Source organism: Pogonomyrmex barbatus, unplaced genomic scaffold (genome assembly GCF_055798465.1).
Source record: "Pogonomyrmex barbatus isolate J1 unplaced genomic scaffold, ASM5579846v1 scaffold11, whole genome shotgun sequence".
Taxonomy (NCBI): Eukaryota; Metazoa; Arthropoda; class Insecta; order Hymenoptera; family Formicidae; genus Pogonomyrmex; species Pogonomyrmex barbatus.
In genome coordinates this window covers 7,849,546-7,877,340 of record NW_028297107.1, presented here as the reverse complement: position 1 = coordinate 7,877,340, position 27,795 = coordinate 7,849,546, and the positions used below count along the sequence as shown (strand labels likewise).

At 37.3% G+C, this 27,795-nt stretch overlaps 2 protein-coding genes and 1 pseudogene across 2 annotated transcripts; 2 read left to right on the top strand and 1 right to left on the bottom strand.

The window, feature by feature from the left end:
- The first annotated feature begins 333 nt into the window (after positions 1–333).
- On the top strand, positions 334–3,825 carry LOC148937784 (uncharacterized). The gene is given in 4 exon segments (XM_089071204.1): positions 334–957; positions 960–1,783; positions 2,207–3,773; positions 3,811–3,825. Coding segments are annotated over 4 exon segments (2,862 nt in total). The 5' UTR covers positions 334–501.
- A 4,320-nt stretch (positions 3,826–8,145) lies between these two features.
- LOC148937783 (uncharacterized) lies at positions 8,146–10,538 on the top strand (annotated as a pseudogene).
- Positions 10,539–24,073: 13,535 nt separating this feature from the next.
- LOC148937782 (uncharacterized) lies at positions 24,074–26,047 on the bottom strand. Its single transcript, XM_089071203.1, has 4 exons — positions 25,936–26,047; positions 25,723–25,870; positions 25,275–25,417; positions 24,074–25,227 (listed from the first exon to the last, which is right to left on the bottom strand). The coding sequence occupies exons 1-4, from the start codon at positions 26,045–26,047 to the stop codon at positions 24,686–24,688; spliced, it is 945 nt and encodes a 314-aa protein (XP_088927329.1). The 3' UTR covers positions 24,074–24,685.
- Positions 26,048–27,795: the final 1,748 nt, after the last annotated feature.

Here is a 27,795-nt window from a genome sequence, read left to right as displayed (position 1 = left end):
CGCGCCCAATGACCTATTATATCATCTGCAGTTTCTTTATTCCTTTGTCTAAAAATCAAAGCGTCATCATACGTTTGCAATCGAGTCGCAATTTGTTTATCTATTTGTTTATAACTTTTATTATTTTTGCAATTTGTTTATAGCAGTCGGATTATTGACGCTTCTTTCTTAACACGTCGATATGTACGTCGATTTCTAGGAAAAGCCATCTTTCGTGACTCCTCCTAGAAAAAAAGCGCCGCTATTCATATATTTATCATCTTCTCTTCGTTATGCTCTCTCTCTCTCTCTCTCTCTCTCTCTCTCTCTCTCTCTCTCTCTCTCATCAGCCGGGATACGGCGATCTGTGGATGTGAGCAGTGAATTTATTATTTGAGACATTGAAGTCTCACAAGACAGTAGACATTATACGTGGACACAATAGTGCTGACGTGTGAAAGTGGGTCACAGGTGACTGATCGCTTATGCTGATACTAGCGGTTTTGGCCGGTAATTATCAGCATGGACGACGAATATGCAGAGTATCGATGCTCGGCATGTAGGAAGGCAATTAAGAGCAGAGTCGTTAAATGTAAAAATTGCCCAAAGCTTTTTTACCATCCAGGATGTGTAAATAAGCATAAAATTATCGACAGAAATCAAGAGTACGTGCCGTGTAAAGGCCCATTTGAGGAATTTTTAACTGATAGTGAGAAAGCTCCGGCACCGGCAGGGAGAGATAGGACATCATCTACAGGATCTACAGGATCTATAGGAGTGTTCACAACATCGAGCAGTGGAAATAAAGGGTCAAGCATTGATATAAAAATAGACTGGATTATAAGAACTGTGAAAGAAATAAAAGATGAAGCGATGCGTAAAAATGAAATTAAAATAATGATTAAAGAAGTAGTTCAAGAAGAATTAGGAAGTGTTAAACAAGAGATGGAAAACTTGAAGAAAATAATACAGGGAATAGAGAGTATGGATCGAAGGGAGGAACGCAAAGAAGCTACTGTGAAGCGGTTAAAGAAAAGAAGAAAGAGAGTCTTATAATTGTTAAACCGAAATTGCAACAGGAAAGTGAAGACACGAAAAAAGTGATAAAAGAGAAGGTAGATATAAAGAATATGGCAATGGGAGTAACAAAATTAAAAAAAGGAAGCAAAGGAGTAGTAATCATGGGATGTGAAACTGGAGAGGAGGTAAAAAAGTTGAAAGAGACAATTCAAGCTAAACTGGGAGAGAATTACAAAGTGACGGAGTCTAAATCGAAACCAAAAATAAAAATTATTAATATAAATTTAGAAGAGATGAACTTAGATGATAATGAGCTTATAAATACGATAAAGAAGCAGAATAAAATAGATACAGTAAATATGCGAATTGTGAAGAGAATGGTCAAAGTAAAGAATAACGATCAAAGAAGAGGAAATGAAGAAGGATCAATAATAATGGAAGTAGATGAAGAGACACACGAGATGATATTGCAGAAAACAAAACTAAATGTAGGATGGAAGAAGTGTCCTGCATTTAATCACATCAGTGTCAAAAGATGTTTTAAGTGCTGGGGATATTTTCATATTGCCGAAAATTGTAAGAGAGAAGAAATATGCTGCAAATGCGCGAGGAATCATAGCTCGCGTGTCTGTACAGCGACAGAGAAGAAATGTGTGAACTGTATGTTCAAAAATCGAACATACAATTTGAAGATAAATGATGATCATGAAGCTATCAGCCGAGAATGTCCGACTTTTAAGAGGGCGTTACAGGAAGAGAAGAGGAGAGCAGGCTGGGAGGAGAAGTAGCAACTACAGAAGAAAGAAGAAATTATACTGTATACAAATGCGCAGAGTTTGATAGCGCATAAGGATGAGATTCAACATCAGATTATGAAGAAAATAAATCCTGCGTTCTTAGCATTATCGGAGACCAGATTGACCGAGGATATTGAAGACAGTGAAGTGAACGTTTCTGGTTATAATATGACTAGATGTAATGCTGAGAATAGAAATACAGGAGGCGCTGTTCTATATGTAAGAAATGATATTATTTACGAGACGATGTTAGTACAAAAATTAGAATCGAATTGTTGGTGTGTCGCGGTAGAAGTGAAAGATAAATTATATAAAGGAGTGATAATGATAATTTATCACTCACCAAGCGCATCGCACGGGGATTTCATGAGATTTTTCGAGGATATAGTAGAGGAGTTAGTAATAAAAAGTGAATGCATGGTAATAGGAGATTTTAATATAGATCTTATGACGGACTCGTTTTATGCGAAGAAATTGCAAACGGCAATGTTAAGCTTGGGTATGAAACAGTATGTTAACGAACCGACGAGAATCACGAAAGATAGTCAAACAATTATAGATCTAATCTTCGCTAATAGTAATAAAAAAGTGCAAGTAATTCATGAACCCAAAATTACGGACCACGCGTGGCTGGAAGTTGAGTTGAGTGTGAATAAAATTGAAAGTAAATATAGAGAATTTAGCGCTAGGAATTACAAAGAGTTTGATGAAGGTGAATTTGTTATGTTAGTAAAAAATAAATTACAGGAAAGCCAGGGATGGCAGTGTGTATGTATGGGTGTGAGTGAGAGAGCAGAAAAATTTGTCAATAGTATAGTAAATGCGTTAGATGTAATGACACCGAAGAGGAAAATTAGAATTCCGAAAGTATGGGAAGGGAAAAAATGGTTCTCAGATGTAATAAGAGAGGCTGCGGATAAAAGGGATGAGGCATTTAGGCAAGCAGTGTACGCCAATACAGAACAGAGCTGGTTGCAATTTAAAGTTAATAGGAATGCAGTAGTAAAACTAATCAGGACGAAAAAGAAAGAATATTATGAAAATATGATAGATTTTAATAAGGAAAATCCTGCGACTATGTGGAAAACTTTAAAAGAAATTATTAGAGGCGAGCCAGTATGTGCAAAAGAAATAAAAGATATAGATTTTGAAATATTAGATAACATAGATTATAGTACAATAGGGTGCAATATAGCGGATAAATTTAACTTATATTATATACAGAGTATTAATAGTATAATAAATTCTATAATAGAGGATCAGTCTACAGGCGCAGGTAAAAGAATTATCTATGCTATAGAAAATATGGAAACTATGGAAAATTTTGAGGGAATCACGGTAGAGCATTTAGAGAAAATTATTAAAGGACTGCCAAATAAGAAAGGCACGGAAGAGGGAATAACTAGTAATATATTAAAAGCAACATTTTGCGTAATAAAAGAGGAATTTGTTGATATAATAAATAACTCCCTGAGAGATGGTTGCTGTCCAGAAAGTTGGAAAACGTCTACAATAATACCGATTCCAAAAGTAGATAAAGCCAAGAAGGCGAGTGAATTTAGGCCTATTAATGTGTTACCTATATTTGAGAAAGTGTTAGAATTGGTAGTAAAAGAGCAAATTGAAAGGTATTTGGAAAATAATAGTATTATAACTGAACATCAATCGGGCTTTAGAAAACACTATTCATGTGAAACAGCGATTCAGACTATTGTTGACGAATGGAAACTGATAGTTAGTGAAAGGAGAATGGTAGGGGTAATTTTCATGGATCTGAAGCGAGCGTTTGAAACGATAGATAGGGAAAGATTATTAGGGAAATTATATCAATATGGAATCAGAGGAAAAGTCCTTGAATGGTTAAACTCATATCTAAAGAATAGAACACAGCAGGTGCGATTTAATAATAAATGGTCAAAATTAATGGCAACGGAATATAGAGTTCCACAGGGATCTGTATTGGGACCTTTGTTATTTGTACTTTATATAAACGATATAATCAAAGTCTGTCCAGAAGAATGTAAGATAAAAATGTTTGCGGATGATACTTTAATATATGTGGAGGGAGAAAGTAGCGCAGAATTAGAAAGAAAAATGAATACGATGTTTGTTATAGTAGAAAAGTGGATGAATATAAATAAATTAAAAATGAATGCAGGGAAAACGAAATACATGATAGTTAGAAGTATAAGAAAAGAGCTAAGAGGTAATATTATGTTGAAATGCTTGGATGGAACTGAGATAGAGCGTGTGGAAACGATGAAGTATCTAGGTATAATTATTGACGATAGACTTCGATTCAACGACCACTGTGATTATATGCTAAAGAAAATAGGGAAAAAAACGAGTTTTCTCAATAGAATAGGTAGTTCTGTATCGGCTTACACCAGATGCACGGTATATAAGACAATTATAGCTCCTCATTTTGAGTATTGTGCGACGTTATTGATTGACATGGGTGAAACGCAGTTAAGCAAATTGCAAAAAGCGCAAAACCGAGCTATGAGAGTCATACTGCAGTGTAATAAATATACCAAGGTGGAACATATGCTGCAAACGCTGCAGTTTATGTCCATAAGACAGAGGCTATATTATAATGTGTGTACGTTTATCTTTAAGGTTGTGAATAACATGCTACCGGAACAATTAAAAGATCGATTAGAGCTAGTGGGGAGTAAAAATGATAGACAAACGCGACAAACCGGAGATATTATAATATTATAATTTCGTAGAACAAGGAATGCACAAAAAAGTATGTTCTACGAAGGAGTAAAAATGTACAACGCGTTGCCAGCCACACTGAAAAGATGTGAAAAACTAGAAATGTTTAAGCGAATGTTAAAAGAGCATATATTAAGTATATTTTTAAGTATATTAAGTATAATTTAAGTGTGTATCATGTATTTGCAAAATAGCTGAGAAAGCTAAATAAAGTCTAATCAATCTCTCTCTCTCTCTCTCTCTCTCTCTCTCTCTCTCTCTCTCTCTCTCTCTCTCTCTCTCTATTGTATACGTATACTTTCTATCTCTCTCCCGTCTCTTTCTTATTTTATCTATAGTGTGTAATACACGCATACTGTTTTATCTTTGTTTTCTTAACGTTCAATGTAATGAATCTTATGACGGCATATTGGCAGTCGTTGAAACGTCTTCGCAATGGCATCAGTCGGCAATAATTTTGTGCGCGAAGAATCGCCGGTGCACGAAAAATCGCCTGTGCGCGACGAATTGCCCGATGTGTTAGATATGAAATGCCCATAATATTTCCCGACGAGGATAATGGCGATGATGACGATGATAGTGATTTTGAAGAATTTTTTAACAATTTTGCGACCCAGGAGCGCTTTGATTTTATACATATGTGGATAAATATTATCCGCACTGATTATAATGATGATATTTTCGCGATGCATGCGGAGGAACAGTACATTTATTACCAATGACCCTTACGCCGATATTTTGCAATTGCCTTGGTCATTAGAATTGTATGAACTTATCAATTGTATGATTTCGGCGAAGGATGAGGAAGAGGAGGAGGAAGAAGAAGAAAATTATCTAGAAGCTGAAATTCCAGAAGATGAAGTTCCAGCAGATAATTTCGAGGATGCAGATGAAGTCCCCCCCGCAGGTTAATCCACGGGATGTAGATGAAATCTCCCTCCCGCGGGTAATCCAGAGGGGGGTATAAAATTATTTTTTTCTTTTGTATTTTAAGCGACTTTCTTGAATTGTTAAATATTTCTTTTGTGTGTGTATTTTTTTAAGTGACTTTCTTGGATTATTGTGACATTTCTTTTTGTGTGTGTATTTTTTAAGTGACATTTTCTTGGATTCTTCTATAACCTCAACTGGTGAGTCTTTTTAATTTTTTCTTTTTTTATTTTTTACTCGACGGCGGTGGCGGCGGAGCGGCGGCGGACGCGGCGGCGGCAAGCCCCGGGTCCCTCTTTTGACGTCATGTCCACGCGCTTTGTTCACGTGCAATTTTTTGACAGAATATTTCTTGACAGAAGTTTGTTCAAGAAGGATGCCAAGTTGTACAGAGGACTATCAATCAACGAGATAATAATTCAGAGGAGGCATACCTGTTTATATAATTTTGGGAGCCCGTAAGCTCCCAAAATCCCAAAATATAGAAAATAATTTTAAACTGGCCAATGAGTTGTCTGGCATGCAATTGAATGACGACCATACACTTGTGTCTTTCGATGCAGTCTCTTTGTTCACCAATGTTCCTATTGACCTATCAATCGACAATATTGCAAAGTGCTGGGGAGATATCTCAAAGAATTGCGACATCCCTAAGGATGAAATTTTAAATTAACGCAGTCTCATTTGTCCTAAATTCTACCTTTTTTACGTTTGACAATGCAATCTACAAGCAAACCTTTGGAACACCCATGGGTTCCCCATTGTCTTCGATCATAGCCGATTTAGTATTAAGAAATTTGGAAGAGAGCGTGCTTGAAGATGTCAGGGCGCATTTGCCTTTTTTTAAAGATATGTTGATGACATTGCAATGGCCATTCCTTCCCGCTTGATGAGATGCTTGGAAGGTTCAACTCGTACCACCCTAGATTGTAATTCACTGCTGGGGGGGGGGAGGAGTTGAATTTTCTCAACTTGACCTTAAAAGTTATTAATAAGAATATTGAGATTGATTGGTTTCATAAACCCACATTCTCGGGAAGGTACCTCAATTTTCATTCCCAGCACCCTCTCACCCAAAAAAGAGGCACTATTGCTGAACTCGTCGATAGAGTTCCTATTGTCCCACCCGAAATCCCACCAAAAAAACTTGAATTTAGTGATTAAGACTCTGTTATTGAATGATTACCCTTTCAGCTTTATCTTTGATAACATTCGAGATTAAAAATGTTATTCAGGCAAGAAAATAAATCAAGAATGTCGAATGCAACAGCGCAATCACATGGAACAAAATGGTTTACTTTACCTTTGTTCCGGAAATTGCGATTAAATTCAAAAAAATTGTCGATGATTTTAATGCAAAACCCGCGTTCTTTAGTATGAACAAGAGAGGCATAATCAAGGTTCATAAAGACGCTTTACCAGCACATTCCAAAAGGAATGTAGTGTACAAGATCTGCTGCGGCAATTGCGATGCGTGCTATGTCGGACAAACAATGAGACAATTAAAAACGAGACTGCATGAACACCAGAGTCATATACGTAGGAACACGAACACACATTCAGTTACCGAACATAGATTAGATTGCGATCATGAATTTGACTGGAACAGTGTGAAAGTATTAGACTGTGAACGTAAGTTGCAAAAATGACTAATCTCAGAGATGCTTTTTATTAAAAGACAGAATAATAGCTTGAATTCACAATCAGATACTGAATTCTTATATCACGCATACATTTCGGTCTTGAGCAGGCTGTAACCTCAGCTTTGTTTTGATGACAAGCTGTTGACTCGTTGAATCACCGCGTTCAGTCACTGCCTTGAGCTCGAGGCATGCGGACGCGTTATTGGTGTGCTGCTCGGTACGAACCGTGCATTCCTGCGCATGCTCTATTCGATATGTGTGAGCCGTGTCCATCCAATAATCGACAACCCTTAAAGACTACTCTATCTCTTTAAGAATGATAATCATAATTCAGTGGGTCAACGAAATCAACGTTAGTGAGCACGTCGGATGAACACGGCATCCTATCCTTATTTTTATATTTTTATTTAATTTTCATTTTTGTATACACTAAGGATGACTCAAACTAGAGTCGAAACGTATGTCATATTTTTCAATTTGTAATAAAGAATGTAAATTGCGCACTGTAAACAGCGCTAATTCTCATTTGCCCTTCTATTATTTCATATTTAATTATAAATTTATCGGAAAGAATAAATTATTTTAAAATTTAAAATAAATAATATTAAATTTACCTTCGTAATTTTCCGGAGAATAGTCCATGTTTCGCATTGGAAAACCTCGATCTTTTCTTCTGAAAGCTCATCGCACATTTGCTCGAAGGCTCTTCTCCTGTTTTCATTTTCTTCAGCTTCGTCATCGGCTTCTTCTTCGTCATCGTCATCGTCATCTTCTTCTTCTCCTTCTCCATCTTTTTGTCTTTCTTCGTCAACTTCTTCTTCTCCTTCTTCATCTATATCTTCTTCTTGTTCTTCTTCATTTTCCTCTTCATTTTCTTCTTCCTTATATTCGGATTCATCCAAGTCGTTTGCTTGTATTAAAAAAGAAATATCGTTGTTATTATTATTATCTTTTTTTCAAAAATTAGCTAATACTTAGTTTTATAACTTTTATTATTTTAAATAATTATTCACGCGGTGTGTAAATTTCGGTGTTGGCTTCGCTCACAGCCGTCCCCTCATCATCGATATTTTCTTCCGCATCTGAAATAAAATTAAGCTGTTATTAATTGAATTCGATATTCTGTGTATATACAGTGAGCTAATTTTAAAAGCAATATTTGCTACTTTCTTACCTGAAACTAGATAGACCATTGGGATACCCTCCTTCTCAGGCTGCGCGTCTATCCGCATTCGCACTCGTTCTAAAAATTCGATATTTTAATTTAAAAATCTGAAAATTTAGAAATCTAGATTTTTAATTATATCAATTTTCTATTATTTTATTCACGCTCGTTTATTCCTTCCGTCTCGTCTTCGGCGGGGCGTTCTCAATCCCCGTGGTTGGTACGGATGTACAACCGCGATATTATCTCTCGCTTAAAAAATTTAAATTAGAATTTTTTATACTTATTCTATTATTCTAATTTCAATTACCTTAAAAATAAATATCTATATAAATATTTATCTCCTCCATTGTAAAAAAAGCGATATGTCCGCCAGTATCATTCTCCTCCACACCATCGCGCCAATTATATATTCTTTTACAATATTTAAAAGTCTTTTGTCCTCGAAATGCCCTAATCTGAACATAATGCTCAATAGGGTTTTCGAGCTTTCCGGTACGAATTTTGCAAACGTGATATAATTTGTTTCTTCATTTGTTAATAATAAAATATAAGCACTTGCGTTTATCGTCAGGTTGATATTCGCGCACACGATAAAAAATTTTCTTAATTTTTCATAGAGTATTATTTTTTTCACTTTTTCACTATTTTAGAATATTACAGACAGCGAACGAATCGGTGCAGTAATGTAAAAACCGGCTAAGTCACTCACGAAACAGTATAATCTCGAAAATAAACCTTTTCTATAATTCCGCGCAGTATTTATACTTTGAAAATTTTACCCGCACACTCCAAAAAGGGGATGATACGCAAAAAAATGCAGCACCATTGGATAGGTCAAAATTTTCCTTAATACAAGTTACACTTTTTCTATTCTCTCAGCTAAAACATAGCTGAAAGAAAACAAACTCCCCACAAGAAACACTTCTAACCTCCTCCTTTTTTATTTTGTAGTTTCTAGGTTTATTAAATAATATTTTGCGAAGAAGTTTTAAAAGTCTAGAAAATCTAAACTTTAAAAGATTTTATAATTTTATAATTTAAAATTTTTAAATTTTAAAACCTTTTAAATTTTTTAATTTTAAAATTTTTTAAATTTTATAATTTTTCATTTGCCCATCTGCACGCGCAGTTCTTTTTTCTTAGTAGATAAGCCAACGAGCTCGACGAATTCGTCAGCCCTCAGTTCATTCGAGTGTCATCCTTCGAGATTTCAACTTCATAAATCCGAAGTAGTCTTTTATCTCTCATTTCAATGTGATTATTAATTACATTTGAGAAGAAAACAGGAACAATGACGAGTCGAAAAGCTGTTCCCGATACCGAGAAGCGCGATATTCCGGAGCCGAGCAATGTTCCCGATTCCGAGAGGCGCAAGTACGGAATATCTACGATATTCCGAAGGGAAATTGTAAGGAATGAAACAATAAGTTCCATATGATGCTCTCGACAACATATGGACTCAACATCTCTCACACGAAAAGGATACACCTTGGATTGCAAACGATAAACGAAGGAGTTTTCGTGTCAATGGTTAAATTAACCGGTAATTATGCAGAATTTATTTTGTTGATTCTTGGCAACAATTCCTAAACTACATGGGACTTATCGGTGAATATTTAAACGCTACAATAAATCGAGACCGCAACCTATCATTGTCAAAAATGTTGCGAATTTTATCTCCTCTTATGAGTCGCGGTCCATATTACTGATGTATAAAGAAAATGAAGAGACCGCTATGAAAAATATCGAAATTCAATATCGAAGAACGACTATGGATTCGCAGTCATCGACGAAGAGACATAAAACCTTTGCTGTCGCAATTGTGATGCAGAAGAGTACTTTTCACGGATTGGAAAATATTGTGAAATGCATCGATGCGCACTTAAAACCTTTACAAAGCGTGACCGATAATGTTAACAAATGCACGCAATATCTCATAAAAGAAATAGAATTAAACCTTCTGAAAAGTTACATATATAGTGTGTCGTAGCCCGGATTGTACAAGATTGTAATTAGGGAAAGTCGGGTTCGCCGAGCCTTAGGAATTAGAACTCCGAGCAGGATCGTAGATGGAAGGTTCTTTTGGTTAAATATTATTACTCATTTTCGTTAAGTAGCCGATTTATTACGACATACGGCTTCTTGATAATGATTCGTGTGAATGTTGTTATTACTGATAACGACTGACCGTGACGAAATATAACTATCTTGTTACGTATTATGACTGTCCGCTCTCGGTGATTTAGCGGCCGTTTTTATAGTATTTTAGTAGTGTCATTTTATAATTCTAAATCAGACCATATATATATGGTCAAAACGGCACGCTTTCGCAAATTCCTCGTTCGCGCTTCGCTTTGGAATTTGTGGACTTGTTTTTGCATGCTTGCATTTCCGACCGGCGTTTCCGTAGCATCGGCTATTCCGAGATTCGAATATGATCATGAGAATAAGATATAATATGGCAAAAATAATATAAGGAGTAATTCGGGTTACAATATCCCTCCCTCGCCGGGAAAAAAAACGGAGTTTTTCGCATTACAATTCTTCAACATACATTTACATAAAATTTTAAAATCGTGAACTTTCGTTTCTTCTGCGCAGTTCGCTATTTTTATTTACATTTTTTGTTTTCTTTTTTCTTATGATTACACTTATTATTCCTATTATAATTATAATTATTAATATTCCGCTGAAACTAACGAGATAGGTAAAATGTACGTTTTGGAATACGTTCGGCTCCTCATCTAATTGCTTATTTAATTCGTTTATTTTTGTGCTTAATTTTGTTAATTCTAACGGGTCTTTTAGTATCGATCGCAGTTTTATTTTTTTCTGTGAGCTGTTTTGCTTTGATGTTTTTTGATATTAACGTTAGATTGTATTCCGGTAAATGTGCTCGTACGTAACGGATCGCTATCTGTCGTCGCGTGACTATTGTTATTTTCGGCGTCGTTAGTTTACAATCGCCGTTTAATTTTACTTTACCTATACTTTACCATTTATCTCTAGTTTTCTTACTTCCGACTTATCACATTGAATTTCTATTTTTTGGTTTACTTGTGCGAAATATAGTCACGCTTGTGGTTAGCATTAGTCATAAGGTATCAGAAATTATATGTCCTTGTTTACAATTCTGGAGCTGTTCGGGTGCGTTTATATAAATTTGCACTTCGCATGACGCGTCCGTACCTATGTGATAGATGGGAAAATTTTGTTCGCATATGTAAGTTTGATCGTTTTGTATGCACGTGTTTAGTTCACGCTCTTTTAATAATATATAATGTTGGTTTTCTTTATCTATTGCTATTAAGGCATGATTTACCCGTATAAATGAAAAGATATTCGCGTGTTCGCGTATTGGGAACGGTATCGGTTTCATTAATTTGAATGTCGGGAAAGTGATTACTGGAAATCGGAAGATCGTGTAGATATCTGTTTTATCGTAATACACATTTATAGTCATATATTTCTATTAGTGCGCCAGTTTTATTTTATTGAATATTCTTAGGGCGCTTCCTTGGAATCCTATTTTGGTAAATTTTCTTTATTTGTATTTTTATTTAGTTTTAGTTTTCCGCGAATGCTTTTATTCGATTTGCATGCACGGTTATCGTACGGTGGCTCATTTTTATCTTGTAATTTATTTCGGACAGTTTTTCGATAATTATGTACGGTCCGATTCATTGCGTTTCTAATTTCTTTGAGCGTCCTCGTCTAACTGTCTCATCGTACAGTAGGTCACCTATTTGAAAATTTTTTATTCTCGTGTTTCGGTCGTAGTACTGTTTCGATTTTATCTTTTCTTGCTTTACACATTCTCTCGTTACTTGTTTCGTTGCACGGATCTTCTCTCGTAATTCTTGTACGTAATCGTCATACGAACTTATCTTCGGTAGTTTGATTAGGGCTGTCGGTAGTTCCGCTCAGTGCCCGTAAATTAATTCAAATGGTGTGAATCCCGTCGCCATGTGTGGCGTTGTATTATACGCAAACATTGCGTAGGGTTGCCATTCGTCCCAATCTGTTTGGCTTTCATTTATGTAATGTCGAAGATATTCTGCCAAAGTTCTGTGTGATCGCTCTAATGCTCCATTACTTTCGGGATGATAGGCTGTCGTTTGAATCTTCTCGATCTTCAACAACTTGCATGTATTTTTAAATATTTCACTCATGAAATTCGTGCCTTGATCAGTTAAAATCCTTTCGAGAATCCCGTGTTCGGCAACTATTTTGGTGACAAAGACTTTTGCCACCGTATTTGCTTCTAGATTCTCTATTGGAATCGCTTTACTAAATTTCGTTAAATTATCTTGAAAAGTTAAGATATATTTGTTTCCGGCGTTCGTAATAGGTAATTGTTCCACTATATCAAACGCATATTTTTTGAACGGTTTTTTCGGCGTGTCGATAATTGGTAGTTTGGTTTTTTGGTTTAGTTTATTTTTCTGACAGAGGTTGCATTTGTTAATATAATCCTCCACGTCGCGCGTTATACGCGCCAATTATGTAATAATTTAATTCGGTTCAGAGTTCGTGCGATTCCTGGATGCCCCCCTGTCGGCGCATCATGATATTCATAAAGTATTTGTTGCTTTTCTTCTGCAGTATATTCTCGTTTTATCTCTTCCTCTGTTTCGTCATCATCGTTTCTCTCTTCGTGTGCGACGGTGTTTAACTGTGAGTCAAGAGTGATTGGATTTCTATTTAGTGCATCCGCGTTTGTATTTCCTTTGCCTGCCTTGTGAATAATTTCATATTCTTCTAGCTTGAGTTTCTACCGTATCAATCTAGATCTAGGGTCTGTAATGCTGAATAGCCAAACTAATGGTCGATGATTGGTGATTATTTTAAATTTCGTTCCGTATAAATACGGTCGGAAGTATTTAACTCCTCTTATACTATCGCTAGAAGCTCTTTCTCAGTCGTATTATAATTTCGTTCTACTTTATTTAATACTCTGCTGGCATAGACTATTGGTCGATCTTGATCTATTCGCCCTTGTGATAATATTGCTCCAATGGCGTAATCGAATGCGTTGGTAGTCACTAAAAATTCTTTAGTAAAATCTGGGTAATTTAATATTGACGCCGTAATTAATTTTTCTTTTAGTGTCTGGAAAGCGTATTGTTGCTTAATAGTCCAATTAAATTTTTCCTCCTTTTTTTGTTAGTTTTATTAGAGATTTGGCAATTTTCGAAAAGTCTTGAATGAATTTTCGATAGTATCCGGTCCTAAAAATAACTGTATATCTTTCACCTTTTTTGGTGCCGGAAATTTCTCTACCGCTTGCAATTTACGGGGATCAGATTGTATCCCATTTTCCGTAATAATATGTCCTAGATAAGTAACTTCTTTTCTGAGAAACTAGCATTTATCCGGCTGCAACTTGAGATGGTCTCTCAATCGTTGCATTACTTCAGTCGTTTATTGTGTTCGTTCAATGTCGCACCGTATATTATTATCAAGATAAACTAGACATCTGAGTCCTTGAATTCCGGTTAACACCGAGTTCATTAACTGTTAGAATGTCGCGGGCGCGTTTTTAAGTCCGAACGGCATTCTATTAAATTCATAGTGTTCATACGGTATAAAAAAAGCCATTTTATTTTTATGTTCTTTCTTCATTTGGAATTTGATAGTATCCGGATGCGAGGTTTAACATTGAAAAATACTTTGCATTTCTCAGCTAATCTAGGATGTCTGTTATATTTGGTAGTGGAAAAGAATCTCCGATTGTTAAATCGTTTAATTTTCGAAAATTCACTACGATGTGTAGTTTTTGTTTCCCAGATGCATCCACTTTTTTGGATACTACTAATGGCGCATTCCATTAACTCGTACTGTGTATTATTCCGTCATCTAACATCTTTCCAATCTGCCGACTAAGAGCAGCCTTTTACTAAGAGCAAAAGAAAACGAAGACGCAGAATGACAATTCTCAGCTATCTTTTTCGTACTCTTTCGATTGTAGGCTTGTTATTTTCTGACGGAGCCTTTTCCGTCTGCCTGTTTTTCACAGGTCTTGTAATTTGAGAAAGTTTCTCTTCTGCCTGCAGCTTTGGGGCTAGTACTGCAGGTCTTATGAAAGTTGCCAGAAAAGTTTTTTTTTCTCTTTCTGCCCGTTTTGTCTGCTAGGGTTTACCCTCGATTTCTGCTCGGTTAGCGATTATTCTTTCAGATTGTATGAATCATGGGGATAGTGTCGACAATCCCACCACTGCCACCAAAACGTTGTAGCCCGGATTGGGTAATTACAAGATTGTAATTAGGAAAAGTCGGGTTAGCCTTAGGAATTAGAACTCCGAGCAGGATCGTAAATGGAAGGTTCTTCTGGTCAAATATTATTATTCACTTTCATTAAGTAGCTGATTTATTGATACGCTTCTTGACAATGCTTCGTGTGAATGTCGCTATTACTGATAACGATTGGCCGTGACGAAGTACAACTGTCTTGTTACGTATTGTGACTGCCCGCTCTCGGTGATTTAGCGACCGTTTATATAGTATTCTAGTAGTGTCGTCTTATAATTTTAAATCGGACCATATATATGGTTAAAATGGCGCGCTCTCGCAAATTCCTCGTTCGCGCTTCGCTTTGGAATTTGAGGACTTGCTTTTGCATGCTTGCATTTCCGGCCGGCGTTTCCATAGCATCGACTATTCCGAGATTCGAGAATCGTGAGGATAAGATATAATATGGCAAAAATAATATAAGGAGTAATTCGGGCTACAACAGGTGATATTATAAAACTCAGTTTAAAAGGAAATTATCACGAAATCGCGCGCAAAATACGTATGCAAATAAACGATTTAACATTTCTGGATATGTATTTCGATATAATATTTGTGGAATTAACTTCTCTCAGATTTAATGAAATTCTTCGTATTATTTTCTCAAATCGTAATTTATAGCTTTTATTTATAAATTGGTATAATATGTACAACGATATAACAATAAACTTAATGATTTTGTAACTTAAATTCCAGTTTTTGTCTCTTATTTTCTTTTCACTCCAACCTAAAATTAATGCGCTACGTCCTCCGAAATATCTGAAAAAATTTTCAGACATTGCGTTTGTTATAGAATAAGAGTTTCATATAACTCCGAGTTCATTAGAAAAACATCTAGTGCGAACCTGTTCGTTCCTATTTTCCTATCGCATTCCATTTTCGTCAGGTCAAGTATATTCCCTTCAGACGCACACCCTCCCTTCTTATTCGAGGGCTCGAACCATGTTTGATGCAATCTCTCCTGTCGTGCTCCAGGAGGATTATTTGTATATTTGCCAATGGCATTGGAGGGTGTCGCCGTTGCAATCCGACCTGCACCCATCGAGAAAATAAGACCATCATCTCTCTGGAGTACCGGTCGTGGGGATTCGAAAGAATACATGTATTAGATGTACAAAAAGGTTCTGAGCTTTAGATTTCATACAACCGAAATAACAATTTAAATTTTATATATCTTCTCGCCTTCTTGCGGTTTTAAAGCATTGACATTTGGCCTTCTAAAATGCCATACGGTTTGGCGTTTGATGCACATAATCTCAAAAATCAGTAGTGTTCACGATGGCAATAACAAAAGAGCATATTCAATTTTCCATCCACTTCGCGTTTCATCTGAAGAAAAATGCTGCTGAAGCCAATGCAATGATTTGTGCTGCATATGGAGAGAACGCTGTAAGTCATTCTACATGTAAAAGATGGTATCAAAAATTTTGCCAAGGAGATTTCAGTCTTGAAGATGAACCGCGTGCTGGACGCCCTCAAAAGATTGAAACGGACAAATTGCAAGCACTGCTGGATATAAACTCTGCGCAAACTGAAAAGGAGCTTGCAGAATAGTTTGGTGTTACGCAGCAAATCATTTCCGTACGTTTACATGCGATGGAAAGGTTCAGAAGGAAGGCAGATGGGTTCCGCATGAATTGTCCGAAGACAACAAAAATCGTCGGCGTGACACTGTATTCACTTTGCTTTCAAAGTTCAGGAAAAAAGATTTTCTGCACAAAATCATTACAGGCGATGAAAAGGATTCTTTATGATAACCCTAAATGTAGAAAATCATGGGTTGACCCTGGTTAACCTTCAACATCGACGCCAAAGTCCATCTACGCCAAGAAAGTTTTGCTTTGTATCTGGTGGAATTGGAAAAGTGTGTTGTATTACGAATTGTTACAACCGGGTGAAACAATCACGACAGACCGCTACCAACAACAATTGACCAATTTGAGCGATGCATTAGAAGAAAAGAGATCATTTACTGGCCAAGGACATCGTAAAGTGATCTTGCTTCATGACAATGCTCGACCACATGTTGCGAAAGCGACTCAGGACCATATCTTTGCGTTTGGTTGGGAACTTCTCCCGCACGCGGCGTATAGCCCAGACATGACGCCTTCCGATTACTACCTATTCCGGTCGCTGCAGCATCATTTGGCTGATACACATTTCGTGAGATTTGAAGAGATACGAAAAGGCATTGATGACTTTATCGCTTCGAAGCCGGTGAGCTTCTATCGTCAAGGAATTCGCAAGCTATCCGAAAGATGGGAAAAGGTCGTTGATGCAAACGAGGAATATTTCGCTAATTAATATTTTTTTGTTTTTTGAATAAAGATTGAATTTTACAAAAAAAAGCTCAGAACTTTTTTGTACATCTAGTATATATATATATATATATATATATATATATATATTGTAATATACGTATATATATATATATATATATATATATATATGTGTGTGTGTGTATCATTGTATTGTTGACGTTTTATTTTAAATATGTTATTTGCGATAAATATCATTACATGCCTCGGTAGTCGAAAGGATAAGATGCCTGCCCGGTAAGCAGGAGATCCAGGTTCGATTCCTGGCTGAGGTGATATTTTTTCGCAAAATAATTACGAGTTTTCACGACTGGTTCGTAGTCGGGCCCCGCCGTGACGCACACCCTCCCTTCTTTTCTTTAATTTTTCTTGTCGCAAATATCACTGTATCGAATCCAGAGCGGCCTCGAAACAATTTTTTAAATTTCGCTAGCTATTAGACGTCAAGAAACCTTTCGTCTTAAGAAAAACTTGATTTACCTCCCATATATACAAAGTAACAAATGTCTACCTTCGGAACGTTCTGCGTATCGTACCGCAAAAATCTTTTTCCATTAGCGTGGGGACAAGCATATCCCTTCAGATATTCATCATCCTTCTTATCGTTGGCGCCATTTTGTCGGACCCACGAGCGGTCCCGGGACAAATTTTAATAATTTCGTTAGCTATTAGATCTGGAAAAACCTTTCGTCTTAAGAAAAACGTAATTTGTATATATGCAAAGAATTAGTTTCCTTCCTTCTATCCAACCTATGTATCATACCATAAAATTCACATTCAATTCTCGTCAGTATATTCCTTCAGACTATCATCTATCGCAATCGCCATTTTATCAGATTCCAATCAGCCCCAGAACAAATTTTTAATGGTTTCACTAGCTATTAGGCCTCGAGAATCCTCTTAAGAAAAACGATTTACTTTCCTCATATACAAAGAATCAGTTTCCTTTCTTCGTCCCATCCTATCTATCGTACTATAAAAATCGCATTCCATTCTCCGCTGGTCAGTTATATCCCTCTTCAATACCTCGTCATCCTTCTTGTCGCCATTTTATCGCATCCCCGATCAGGTCCCGGAAATTCTCCTCAAGTGTCTGCCATCTTTGCTACTTGTCGGACTTGTCGGACTCTGAATAGCCTCAGACACTTTCATCCCCTCCTCCTTTTCGTCTAGCATTTCGACATCCAATCACACCCTCGGCAGCTTTGGGAACATCCAACCACACGCCTGGGCAACTATGGGAGAATCCAATCAGAACGCCTCACTAATTATCTAATTATCTCCGGCCACGCCTCTCAGCCAATCAGAACGCTCCATTTTCACATGGAGGTCCAATCTTGACAGCTGGAGACCACGCCCCTGGCGCAGTGGGAAAGTTTGTTTTGACGCCCCATAGCAGCCCACATACTACTCCCCTCCCCTCTTCCCCGTGCCCTCCGTTCCTCCCCATACTCCCGCATTCCCCTCGGAGCTTCTGAGTTAGAATCGGCCTAGTATACCTAACTCTTTTTGATAAACCAATAAATTTCCATATAGTATCGGAAGATTTTCCAATTTCACATCGCATTCCGGTATATTAGATAATGATTTCTTTAAACGTCGTTAGAAATTGACTACGCGCAAGGATATCAGAAGTATTTCAACGTGCCATTTCTTTCACTGGAAATTATTATTGCACCAAGATCAGAATCTTTATTTTATGTAAGAGTGGGCAACCCCGACATTAAAGTAGAATATATACCGAAATTAAAGCTAGCCCACGAAATTTATCTAGGAAACACAGTTGTTGAAAAACGTATCAGGAAAAGCACCTAAAATCATAAGTACACTGGACGAAGAAGTGGAAATTCGAGTGCCGATCGTAAATCTTAAATCCTTGAATGAAATGTTTGAGACTCGTGAAATCGATATGACGCTGGATAATCAGGAAGAATTAACTGAATCACAAGCAAATTTATATATATATATATATATATATTTATTGTACCTTCGGCTTTCGCCAAGAAGCGGGACTTGGTTTACAAATAAGGCCTTAAGACACTCATCCCTCCACTCCTATCCGCGCATCCATCCATATTCAAATGTAAATACTCGACTTCCTAATTCTCGCCACGACTTATACTTATACTTAATTAATGCCTAGGCATTGCATTGTGTCCCTTCCAATCATCCTACTACATTAAGTACACGAGATACATAAAATACTATACCATATATAACATAACCTCACGTATACATAAAATACATATAATACATAACATACATAAAATATATAGAAAACACACCTTCATATACCCCTACCCTTGCATCTCTCTCTCCTCTTCAGCCTTCCTACTCTTATATCTCTCTTTCTCCTTCCAAAATTTTACTAACACTTTCTCTTTCCTCTCATCCAAGCTATCATTCTCCAACCTACTTATTCTTTCCTCTACGCAGTCTCCCAGTTCCTCAAACCAGTCTTTTGTTATTTCGCATTCTCCTATAAAGTGTATTAGGTTATCCTGCCCCCTCTCACAGAAACTACATTTTCTCTCTTCCTCTTTTAACCAGTACTTATTATCTATTTCCATATTTCCACACCTTAATCTCATTAATGCTCTTATTCCTTCCCCCTTTTCCTTTCCTCTCACTTCATTTACCTCTAAATAGCTAGGTGCTTTATTCTCGATCATAAACCTTCTATACCTTTTATTATATTTTGCTTCCCTAATCCTATGTTCCTCCTCCTGACGTTGTACGTCCCTTTCTCTTTCCCTTATTTCCTCAATTAAATCCCTTTCTACACCTGGCATCCCATCTATCGCTACTACCCCCCAACCGTTTCTATTGTAATATTTCTCCCTCTCCTTTCCATATAAGTCCTTCCATCCCTCTCTCCTTTTTTCCAACCAACAGACTTTTACCCATCTCTCCTCCTTCATTCCTTCAATCTTTTCCTCATATTTCCTCGCTCTAATACCCCATTCTATTTTAAGCTTATTCATCCCTAATTCCCTCGTGATCAAGTATCTTGGTGTACAAAAGTCTATTTTAAACATCCATCTAATGTAGTCCATCATTATTTTCTCTAATTCTTTCCTTTCCCCCCAACCCCATAATTCTACCCCATAGGACATCACACTTTCCACTAAATACCTGAACATCATCCATCTCCTTATAAAATCATCCCTACAAATTCTTTCTCCTAATCCCCATACCATGTTTGCCGCTATCCTTCCTTTTCTCTTTAGTTCCTTTATATGAAAGTCGTAAGTCCCTTGCCTATTAAAGTTAAAGCCAAGATACTTGAAAGTCTGCACTTCCTCGATCTCGCTTTTCCCCCATTCCCATTTCATTTTCTTTTCCCTCCCCTCTTTATTGAAAACCAACATCTTCGACTTACCAGTATTTAATTTTAGTTTCCTTTCTCTTAAAAATCCTCCTAAAGTCCCCATCATATCCACGATAGCCTCCCTATTTTTTGCTAACAACACCAAATCATCTGCGTATGCCAACGACCACACTCTGCTTTTCCCTAGTTTTATTCCGCCTGTTCCCCTCTTTTCTAAACGCTTATCTAGATCCGCAATGTACAAATTAAACAGCGTCGGACTCAGTACACACCTCTGTCTCACTCCCTTCGTCTTGAATTCTTCCGATAGACCATCCTTCGTCCTAATTGCTGCTCTCGTATCTTCATAAATTTCCTTCATCCTCTGTATTAGTGTCTCATTGATATTTTTCCTCTCCAGTATCTCCCATAGCTCCTTTCTATTCACATTGTCAAAGGCCGAGCTCAAATCTGCAAAAAAGGCATACACTTTCTTTCTTTTTTCTTCTGCTTTCCTCTCTCTCTGCATCAGATGACTTAGCATAAAAATATTATCCATGGTCCCCCTACCCTTCCTAAAGCCACCTTGGCTCTCGGGCACTAGGGTCCCATGCTCGACCTCATCCTCCAACCTTTTCCTCAACATCTCCGCGTAGATCTTGTACGCTGTGCAAAGCAACGATATCCCTCTACAGTTCTCCATTTTCTCCGTGTCTCCTTTCTTATAAATCGTTGCTATGACGCTTTTTCTCCAATCCTCTGGTATTCCGCCTCCTTTCCATATACACGTCAGCAGGTCTGCTAACCTCCTCTTCACCTTCCCCTCTCCGTACTTCCACGCTTCCATAGGAATACCGTCTATCCCTGCTGCCTTTCCTTTCTTCAGCTTCTTTACTGCCTCCGCTATCTCCTCTGTCTTCAGTTCCCTTTCTACTTGTTCCTCCTCCTCTATCTTCCCCTTTTCGCTTTCCCTTTTTTCCTCTACTTCCTCTCCTCCAAGCAATTTTCTAAAGTACTCATTCCAACTTTCTTTACTTATAGAATTTTCCACCCAGTTACTTTTCCCTCTTTTCTTGTTAATTACCTTCCACACCTCAGTCTCATTTTTTAAATTTCTTAGTTCCTTTTCTTCTTTCTCCTTCCACTTCCTCTTCTTCTCCTCCACATGCTCTTTGAAACTTCTCCTTTCTTCCAAGAATCTTTCCCTACTCGACTTTCCTATCCTCTATCCTTTGTATAATCTATGTACTATCCTCTTCTTCCTCGTGCAACTCCTGTCCCACCATTCCTTGTAACCTAGTTTCTTCTTTCTTCTTTTTATTCTTACTCTTATCATTGCGTCCTTCACCAACTCCTTTACCGCCCCCCATTTTTCTTCTACTGAAACTTCGCTTATCACCTCTTCGTCTTCTTCCCCTTCTGTCCTTTCCTTATATAATTTGATGTCCTCCTCCTTCCATCTATATCTCCATTCCTCTTCTTCACTCCTCTCTTCCCCTCCTGCGTTCTTCTCTCTTCCTTCCTCTTCCTTTAATTCCAGTACCAGGGGCATGTGGTCTGAGTCCGTCCGCCCTATTACCTTAAAGCTACTTACAACGTCCATACAGTAATCATTCGCTATTACATAATCGATCGTGGAGCTGCCCCTCTCTCCTATGTAAGTGTATTCGCCTTCCCCGTCTCCTATCTTTGTCCCATTCATGATATTGCCGCCTATTTCCCCAACTAAATCTACTAAATCTCTGCCTCTACTGTTAACTACCTTATCCTTACTTTTTCTTACGACACTCCATCCCTCCTCGTCATTTCCTCCCTCTAAACCAATTCTTGCATTAAAATCCCCCCCTATTACTATATACTCCTCTTTATTCTCTTCTACCACCCTTTCTATTACTTCCCTTATCGCCTCCCAATTTCTCGTGGCATAGACTGCTACTAATACATAATCTCTTTCCCCTTCCCTCCCCTTGATTTTCGATACAACAACCCCATCTTCCTCCTTCCATTTTAGTTCTACATTATCCCCTTTCCAATCTTTTCTTACTCCCACAATAAATCCCCCCATTGCCCTGCCTTTCTTTTTTACCCTCCTTGCAAAACTACATCCCCACCTGTGCGTAGTCGGTAATCTGCTCTTAATTTTCTCCCACCCCTTTTCTTCTACCCACGTCTCAATTAAACACACATACTCCATCCCTCCTACAAATTTCCAAAATTCTATATCCTGTCTCCATATTCCTGCTATATTCCAAAACATTAACCTCTTATTTCTTACTTTTCCCCCTTCTGCTTCATCTTCCTCCTCCCTTCCTTGGCTTAGTCGAAATTTGTACTCGTTCCACTTCTCCTACTTTCCCCCCCTTCCTCTCTCTCCCCGCTCCTATCTCTCTCTATTTCCTCTTCTATCTCGCCCCAGCTTCTCCAGACATTTCCTATTTTAATCCTCCCTGTCCCTATCTTTATCTCTAACCCCTTTTCTCTTTGTTCCCTTTTATATCTCTGTATCCTTTCCTGTATCTTCCTCTCTTCCCATGATAAATCATTTTCTATATATATCCTTCCCCCTCTTAGCTTGCTTTTATTTGTCATAATTTCCCATTTCTTCTCCTCCCCCTCTACCTTTGCTATTACAACTGCCTTATTAATCCTACACATTTTTATCTTACATTCTATTCCTAATTCTTTCTCTATGAAATTCTCTACCCATACTATTTTATTCTCTTCCACTTCTCTTATCTTACCCCCTAAACCTTTAATCACAATATTATTGCGCCTTTCCTCTCTCTCTTTCTCTGTTACCCATTTTCTCACTTTGTTAACCTCTCTTTCACTAAGCCTACTATCCACTTCCTCGCGTTCTCCCACTTCCTCCGCTTCGAGAATTTTCCCCATCCCCTTCCCCCCCACTCATCGTCTCTCTTATCCCTGCAATCTGCCTCTCTACATTGCCTAATCTTTCCCCCATATCTCTAAATCTTTCCTCCCATTCGCTTTCCCTATTCTTATCTCTTTCCACCATCTCTCGCAATTTCTTCACCTCCTCCCTTAACTCTTTCACCTCTTTTAGCCATTCTCCCCTAAATTCCAACCATTCGTTTTTCCATTCCCCCGATTTCTCCTCTCCTGCCCCTGTCATCTTAAAGGTTACTTTTTTTCCACTCGCACTGTCCTCCGTCAGTAACTTTCTCTGCCTCAATTCTTTGCTTCCTACCTTACCGGCCACGCTCACCTTTCCCGGTGCCATAACCTTAACGCTCTACGCTCTCCTAAATCTCTTTGTATCTCTTCTAAACTTTCCTCCTCCACTCTCCCTCCAATCTCCCTACCTCCTCCAATCCCCCTCTTCTCGCATTCACTTCCCTACCTTCCTCCGCCAACTTATTCTACTCGAATCTCTAATCTAAATCACACACTCACGTTTTCCACGTCCACTCTCTCATGAGCTCCCTAACCAAGTCCCACAAGCAAATTTATATCCGGAAGAATTTGAGACCGATAATGTTAGTCTTAAAGGAGAATTGCAAGATAATAATAAATACTATAGAGTAAATAAAGAAGAGGACTAAATTATAAATAATAAAAATGATGAATTATTTACTGAAAATGAAAACGAAAAAATAAAAATAATGGAAGACGAAATTATACATATGAATCATAAAAGGCTTGAAAGCCTTACTATTAAGGAAGCTGAAATAAGCAAAAATCCAGGAATCAAGAACAAAAATAAAAATAAAATAAAAGGAAATAAATATAAAAATTTTAATTTAGATATTCAACGAGAAGGAAGTTACCAAACCTCCGCTGAGATATCAATCTATTCCAAAATCCTTGGAGAGGGAAGTTACCAAACTTCGTCCAAAAATTTAAATAATCCAAAAAATTCTGAGAATGGAAATAACCAAACTACCTCAAAATTTAATTCTGGAATTGCAGAAAAAAGTTTCCGCACTCCTCTGGCAATTTCCAGCTCCGTTGGTTGTGAGGGGGGAAGTTACCAAACCTCACTACGCAATTCGACACAATCCAATTCTGAGAATGGAAAATACAAAACTACGAAATTGGTGGACCGTTTTTAAACGATAATCTACTGTAATGTAATGTCCCTGAAATGTGTGAGAATGAGTTGTGCGGAAATATTTCTCACATTGACGCTCTTTAGAACTGTGATGAATCGTTTGAGAAATCTCCTCTTCCAAAAAACGACGAAGATCAAAATCAAGAGTCTCTACAATGATTCCAAGATGTGCCGGCACGGAAGTCGACTCACTTGTAGAGGATGATGCGATTGGAAATAATCCATCCGAGAATGGTATTTTGGGAGATTCACTTGGTGAACCTCGACGAACACCATCGAGAACGAGCTGATCGAATAAATTGGCACCAATGATGACGTCAATCGGATCCGAACTCATAGGATCACTATCCGCTAATTTGAATCCGGCAATGTGCTTCCATGTAGGCGCGGTACTTAATTATTAATCCAGAAATATACTTGGGAATATACTTGGTTAACGAGCGGAGAATAAGCGCGGTCGTTGAATAGGCGAGACCATCGCGCGACGCGGAGGTAATTGTAATTTGCGCTGCATAACATACAATTGATTGCGTCTCGCCAATACCAAAATGGAACGCTTAGATTTCGCAAACACTGAATAAGAGATTCGGTAATCAGAGTTGAAACAGAACCCTGATCGAGAAGTGCGCGCACGGTAACAAAACGGAATGAGAATGCACGCGAATGCGAGCGGTTGCGAGCAAGATTTTGTTTGGAGTTTGACACGACAGTCTTCAACACTAAATATGATGCGATCGCTTAGATGCATAGCTTCGCTATGATTTCCCATATTAGATGTTGCTGCAGACACGGATGCTTGCTTTGATTCGGCAGATCTAACGGTAGCCTCAAAACAATGTAACAATGTGTGATGTCGTTTGCTGCATTCTTGACACGCGCGAAAACTCGAACAATCCTTCACAAAATGCTTCGACAAACTGAGACAATTCAGACAGCGCTTGGTTCGCTTAATGAAATCGAAACGTTGGATGGAATCTGCTTCAAAAACGTAAAACATTGATACGATAGATGATTCGACTTACAGAGCGGGCACGAGAGCGATGGCGTGGACGCGGAATGTGAGGCAAAAGTTTTTCTTTTCAAAGGATCAGATGGTTTATCCTTTGAATTAACCAGTGATATCGCACGAATGTGAAAATCGTGGAATTGATCAAGCTCATTATAGCTTGAATATTCCGCGGTATCGCCTAACTTGAGTTCCCAAATCTTACGAGAAGACTTGTTGAGTTTTTGCGCGATGAGAAAAATAAGGAAATCATCCTAACATTCGACGATCGAGATTCTTGAGAGCTTGAATCACTGTATTGATTTGATCGAGAAGTTCGTTGATGATTCTGAAGCAAGCGACGGTAAATTCAAAAGTGTTTGCAAGTGAAACATAATAAGACGGCGTTTATTATCATAATGAGAAACGAGAATATTCCACATCAAAACTTGCGTTAATAATCGCGAGATGATTAAGACCATTACTTGCATCCCCTTTTACACGAACATAAATAATGCATGCGCTCAACGTTTGACAAACTCGGATCGTTATATATCATCGATTTAAATCTATCGCGAAAACTTTCCCATCGAAGAAAAATTGATCCTCGGCAGATGTGATGACGATCGAATAGAATCAGACAGATTTACTCGGGCGACGCCGTTGAATGGAATGCGTGCGGTTCTTAACGAGCCAACATGGTTTTTCGGCTATGTAATCGGCAACCTCGTTGTAGCAGTCCTCACACTCCAGAAACAAGTTCCATATGAAGTAGGCATGAGTTGCTTTGAGCTTCTCGTTGGTTTGCATGATGGTTTTGCCATCAAGTTCTTGGCACGTTCTTAGCGAACATTTCCTTCAGGATTGCAAGATAAAGTCTCGTTGTAGCAGGTGTCATCTTGGCTTGTCTCAGCTTCTTGAAATTCGGTAGAGTCGAGGCTATTGTAACGATTCCTGGAATACGCGAACTCTTTCGTAGAACGACGAATACAATTCCAGGATTTAAAGTCTAAACTCTTGTTAACTATCTGTAGATATTGTATATATTGTAAATAGTAAAACGAAATTTGTAATCACCAGTCAGCAGTTGTAAATAGTTTCGAATTGATAAATATATATAAGTGTACATATTAAAATTCAACACTTTTATATTTTATTTTTGTCCGAAATCCTGACAACTCGACTGACGTTATCCTGCGAACCGAATCGATCGGACGCGTAACCGTTTTCTATGTATAATAAACATTTTAAATGTTTCTACATTAATCTTCATCACAAAATTACACGGCAATGTCAATCTTTCATAAAAAAATAATTGTACGGCAATGTCACACATAATTTTATAATAAATAATTAAAATTTTTTACTCTTGTTATTTATTATTATTTATAACGAAAATTGTGCAACAATTAATATTTTAGCTTACAAGAAAAAGATATATTAAAGAAAGATTAATTGTATTAAAAAATATAACATTTACTTAAAAAAAAATGTGACACTACGGGGACTCAAACTCGCGTACCTCAGGCTGCTTAGCTACAGTGTTTTTTTCTTTTTTAAGATTATTTATTGTATTAATAGAACAATATCAAAAGTATTCCATAAACAAGAATAACATTTATAAATTACTTATCATCTAGTTAAAGGCTAAGACGGCTTCCTAGAGCACTCGTGGCTGTGAACATAATTAAAGTTTTAATATTATTATAGTAAGAAAAATTTATTATGATACGACGCATCAAAAGATAATGGGAAAAATAGGTTACTAATGAAAAAGACTTATAGAAGACAAAAAAAAACATCACCTAGTTTATGGTTACTTATGTAAAATAAAACGGAGGATAGAATATGTATAAAACAAAACATATTATAACAAAAATAACGAGATAAAATGTGAAATAATCTATCCTGAATGATATTAACTATTACAGCGAGGTTGACTTTTTGAGCTTGGTGGGATAAAAAAATGAAATGAAAGGATTAATATTAAGCCACCAGTAATTTTTCTTATTACAGCTATCTACTTTCGGAATCGCAGTGCCATCGCATTGATTATACTATCCAATTTATTATCTTTATAATTATATTTGGTGATCTTAATTTTATAAAAAGAAGATAAGAAGCAGAGGCGTGTGCCACGACGGGGCGTAATCACGAACCAGTCGTAAAAATCCGAAATTATTTTGTGAAAAATATCACCTCAGCCAGGAATCAAATCTGGATCTCCTGCTTACCGGGCAGATATTTTATCCTTTCGACTACTAGAGGTATATGATGATATTTGTCGCAAATAATGTGTTTAGAATAACACATCAACAATTCAATGATACACATATACATACATACATACACATATACATATATACATACACTACATATACATATACATATACACATATACATATATACATATATATTAGGTGTACAAAAAAGTTCTGAGCTTTAGATTTCATACAACCGAATAACAATTTAAATTTTATATATCTTGCCACCCTTTTGTGGTTTTAAAGCGTTGACATTTGGCCTTCTAAAATGCCATACAGTTTGGCGTTTGATGC

Coding starts and splice junctions, on each gene's coding strand:
- LOC148937782 (XM_089071203.1), bottom strand. CDS start 26,047: ATGCAAACCAACGAGAAGCTCAAAGCAACTCATGCCTACTTCATATGG. Junction 25,418..25,722: donor TCGTGTAAAAGGGGATGCAA/GTAATGGTCTTA, acceptor GGAATATTCAAG/CTATAATGAGCTTGATCAAT. Junction 25,228..25,274: donor ATCGCTCTCGTGCCCGCTCT/GTAAGTCGAATC, acceptor TTTTTGAAGCAG/ATTCCATCCAACGTTTCGAT.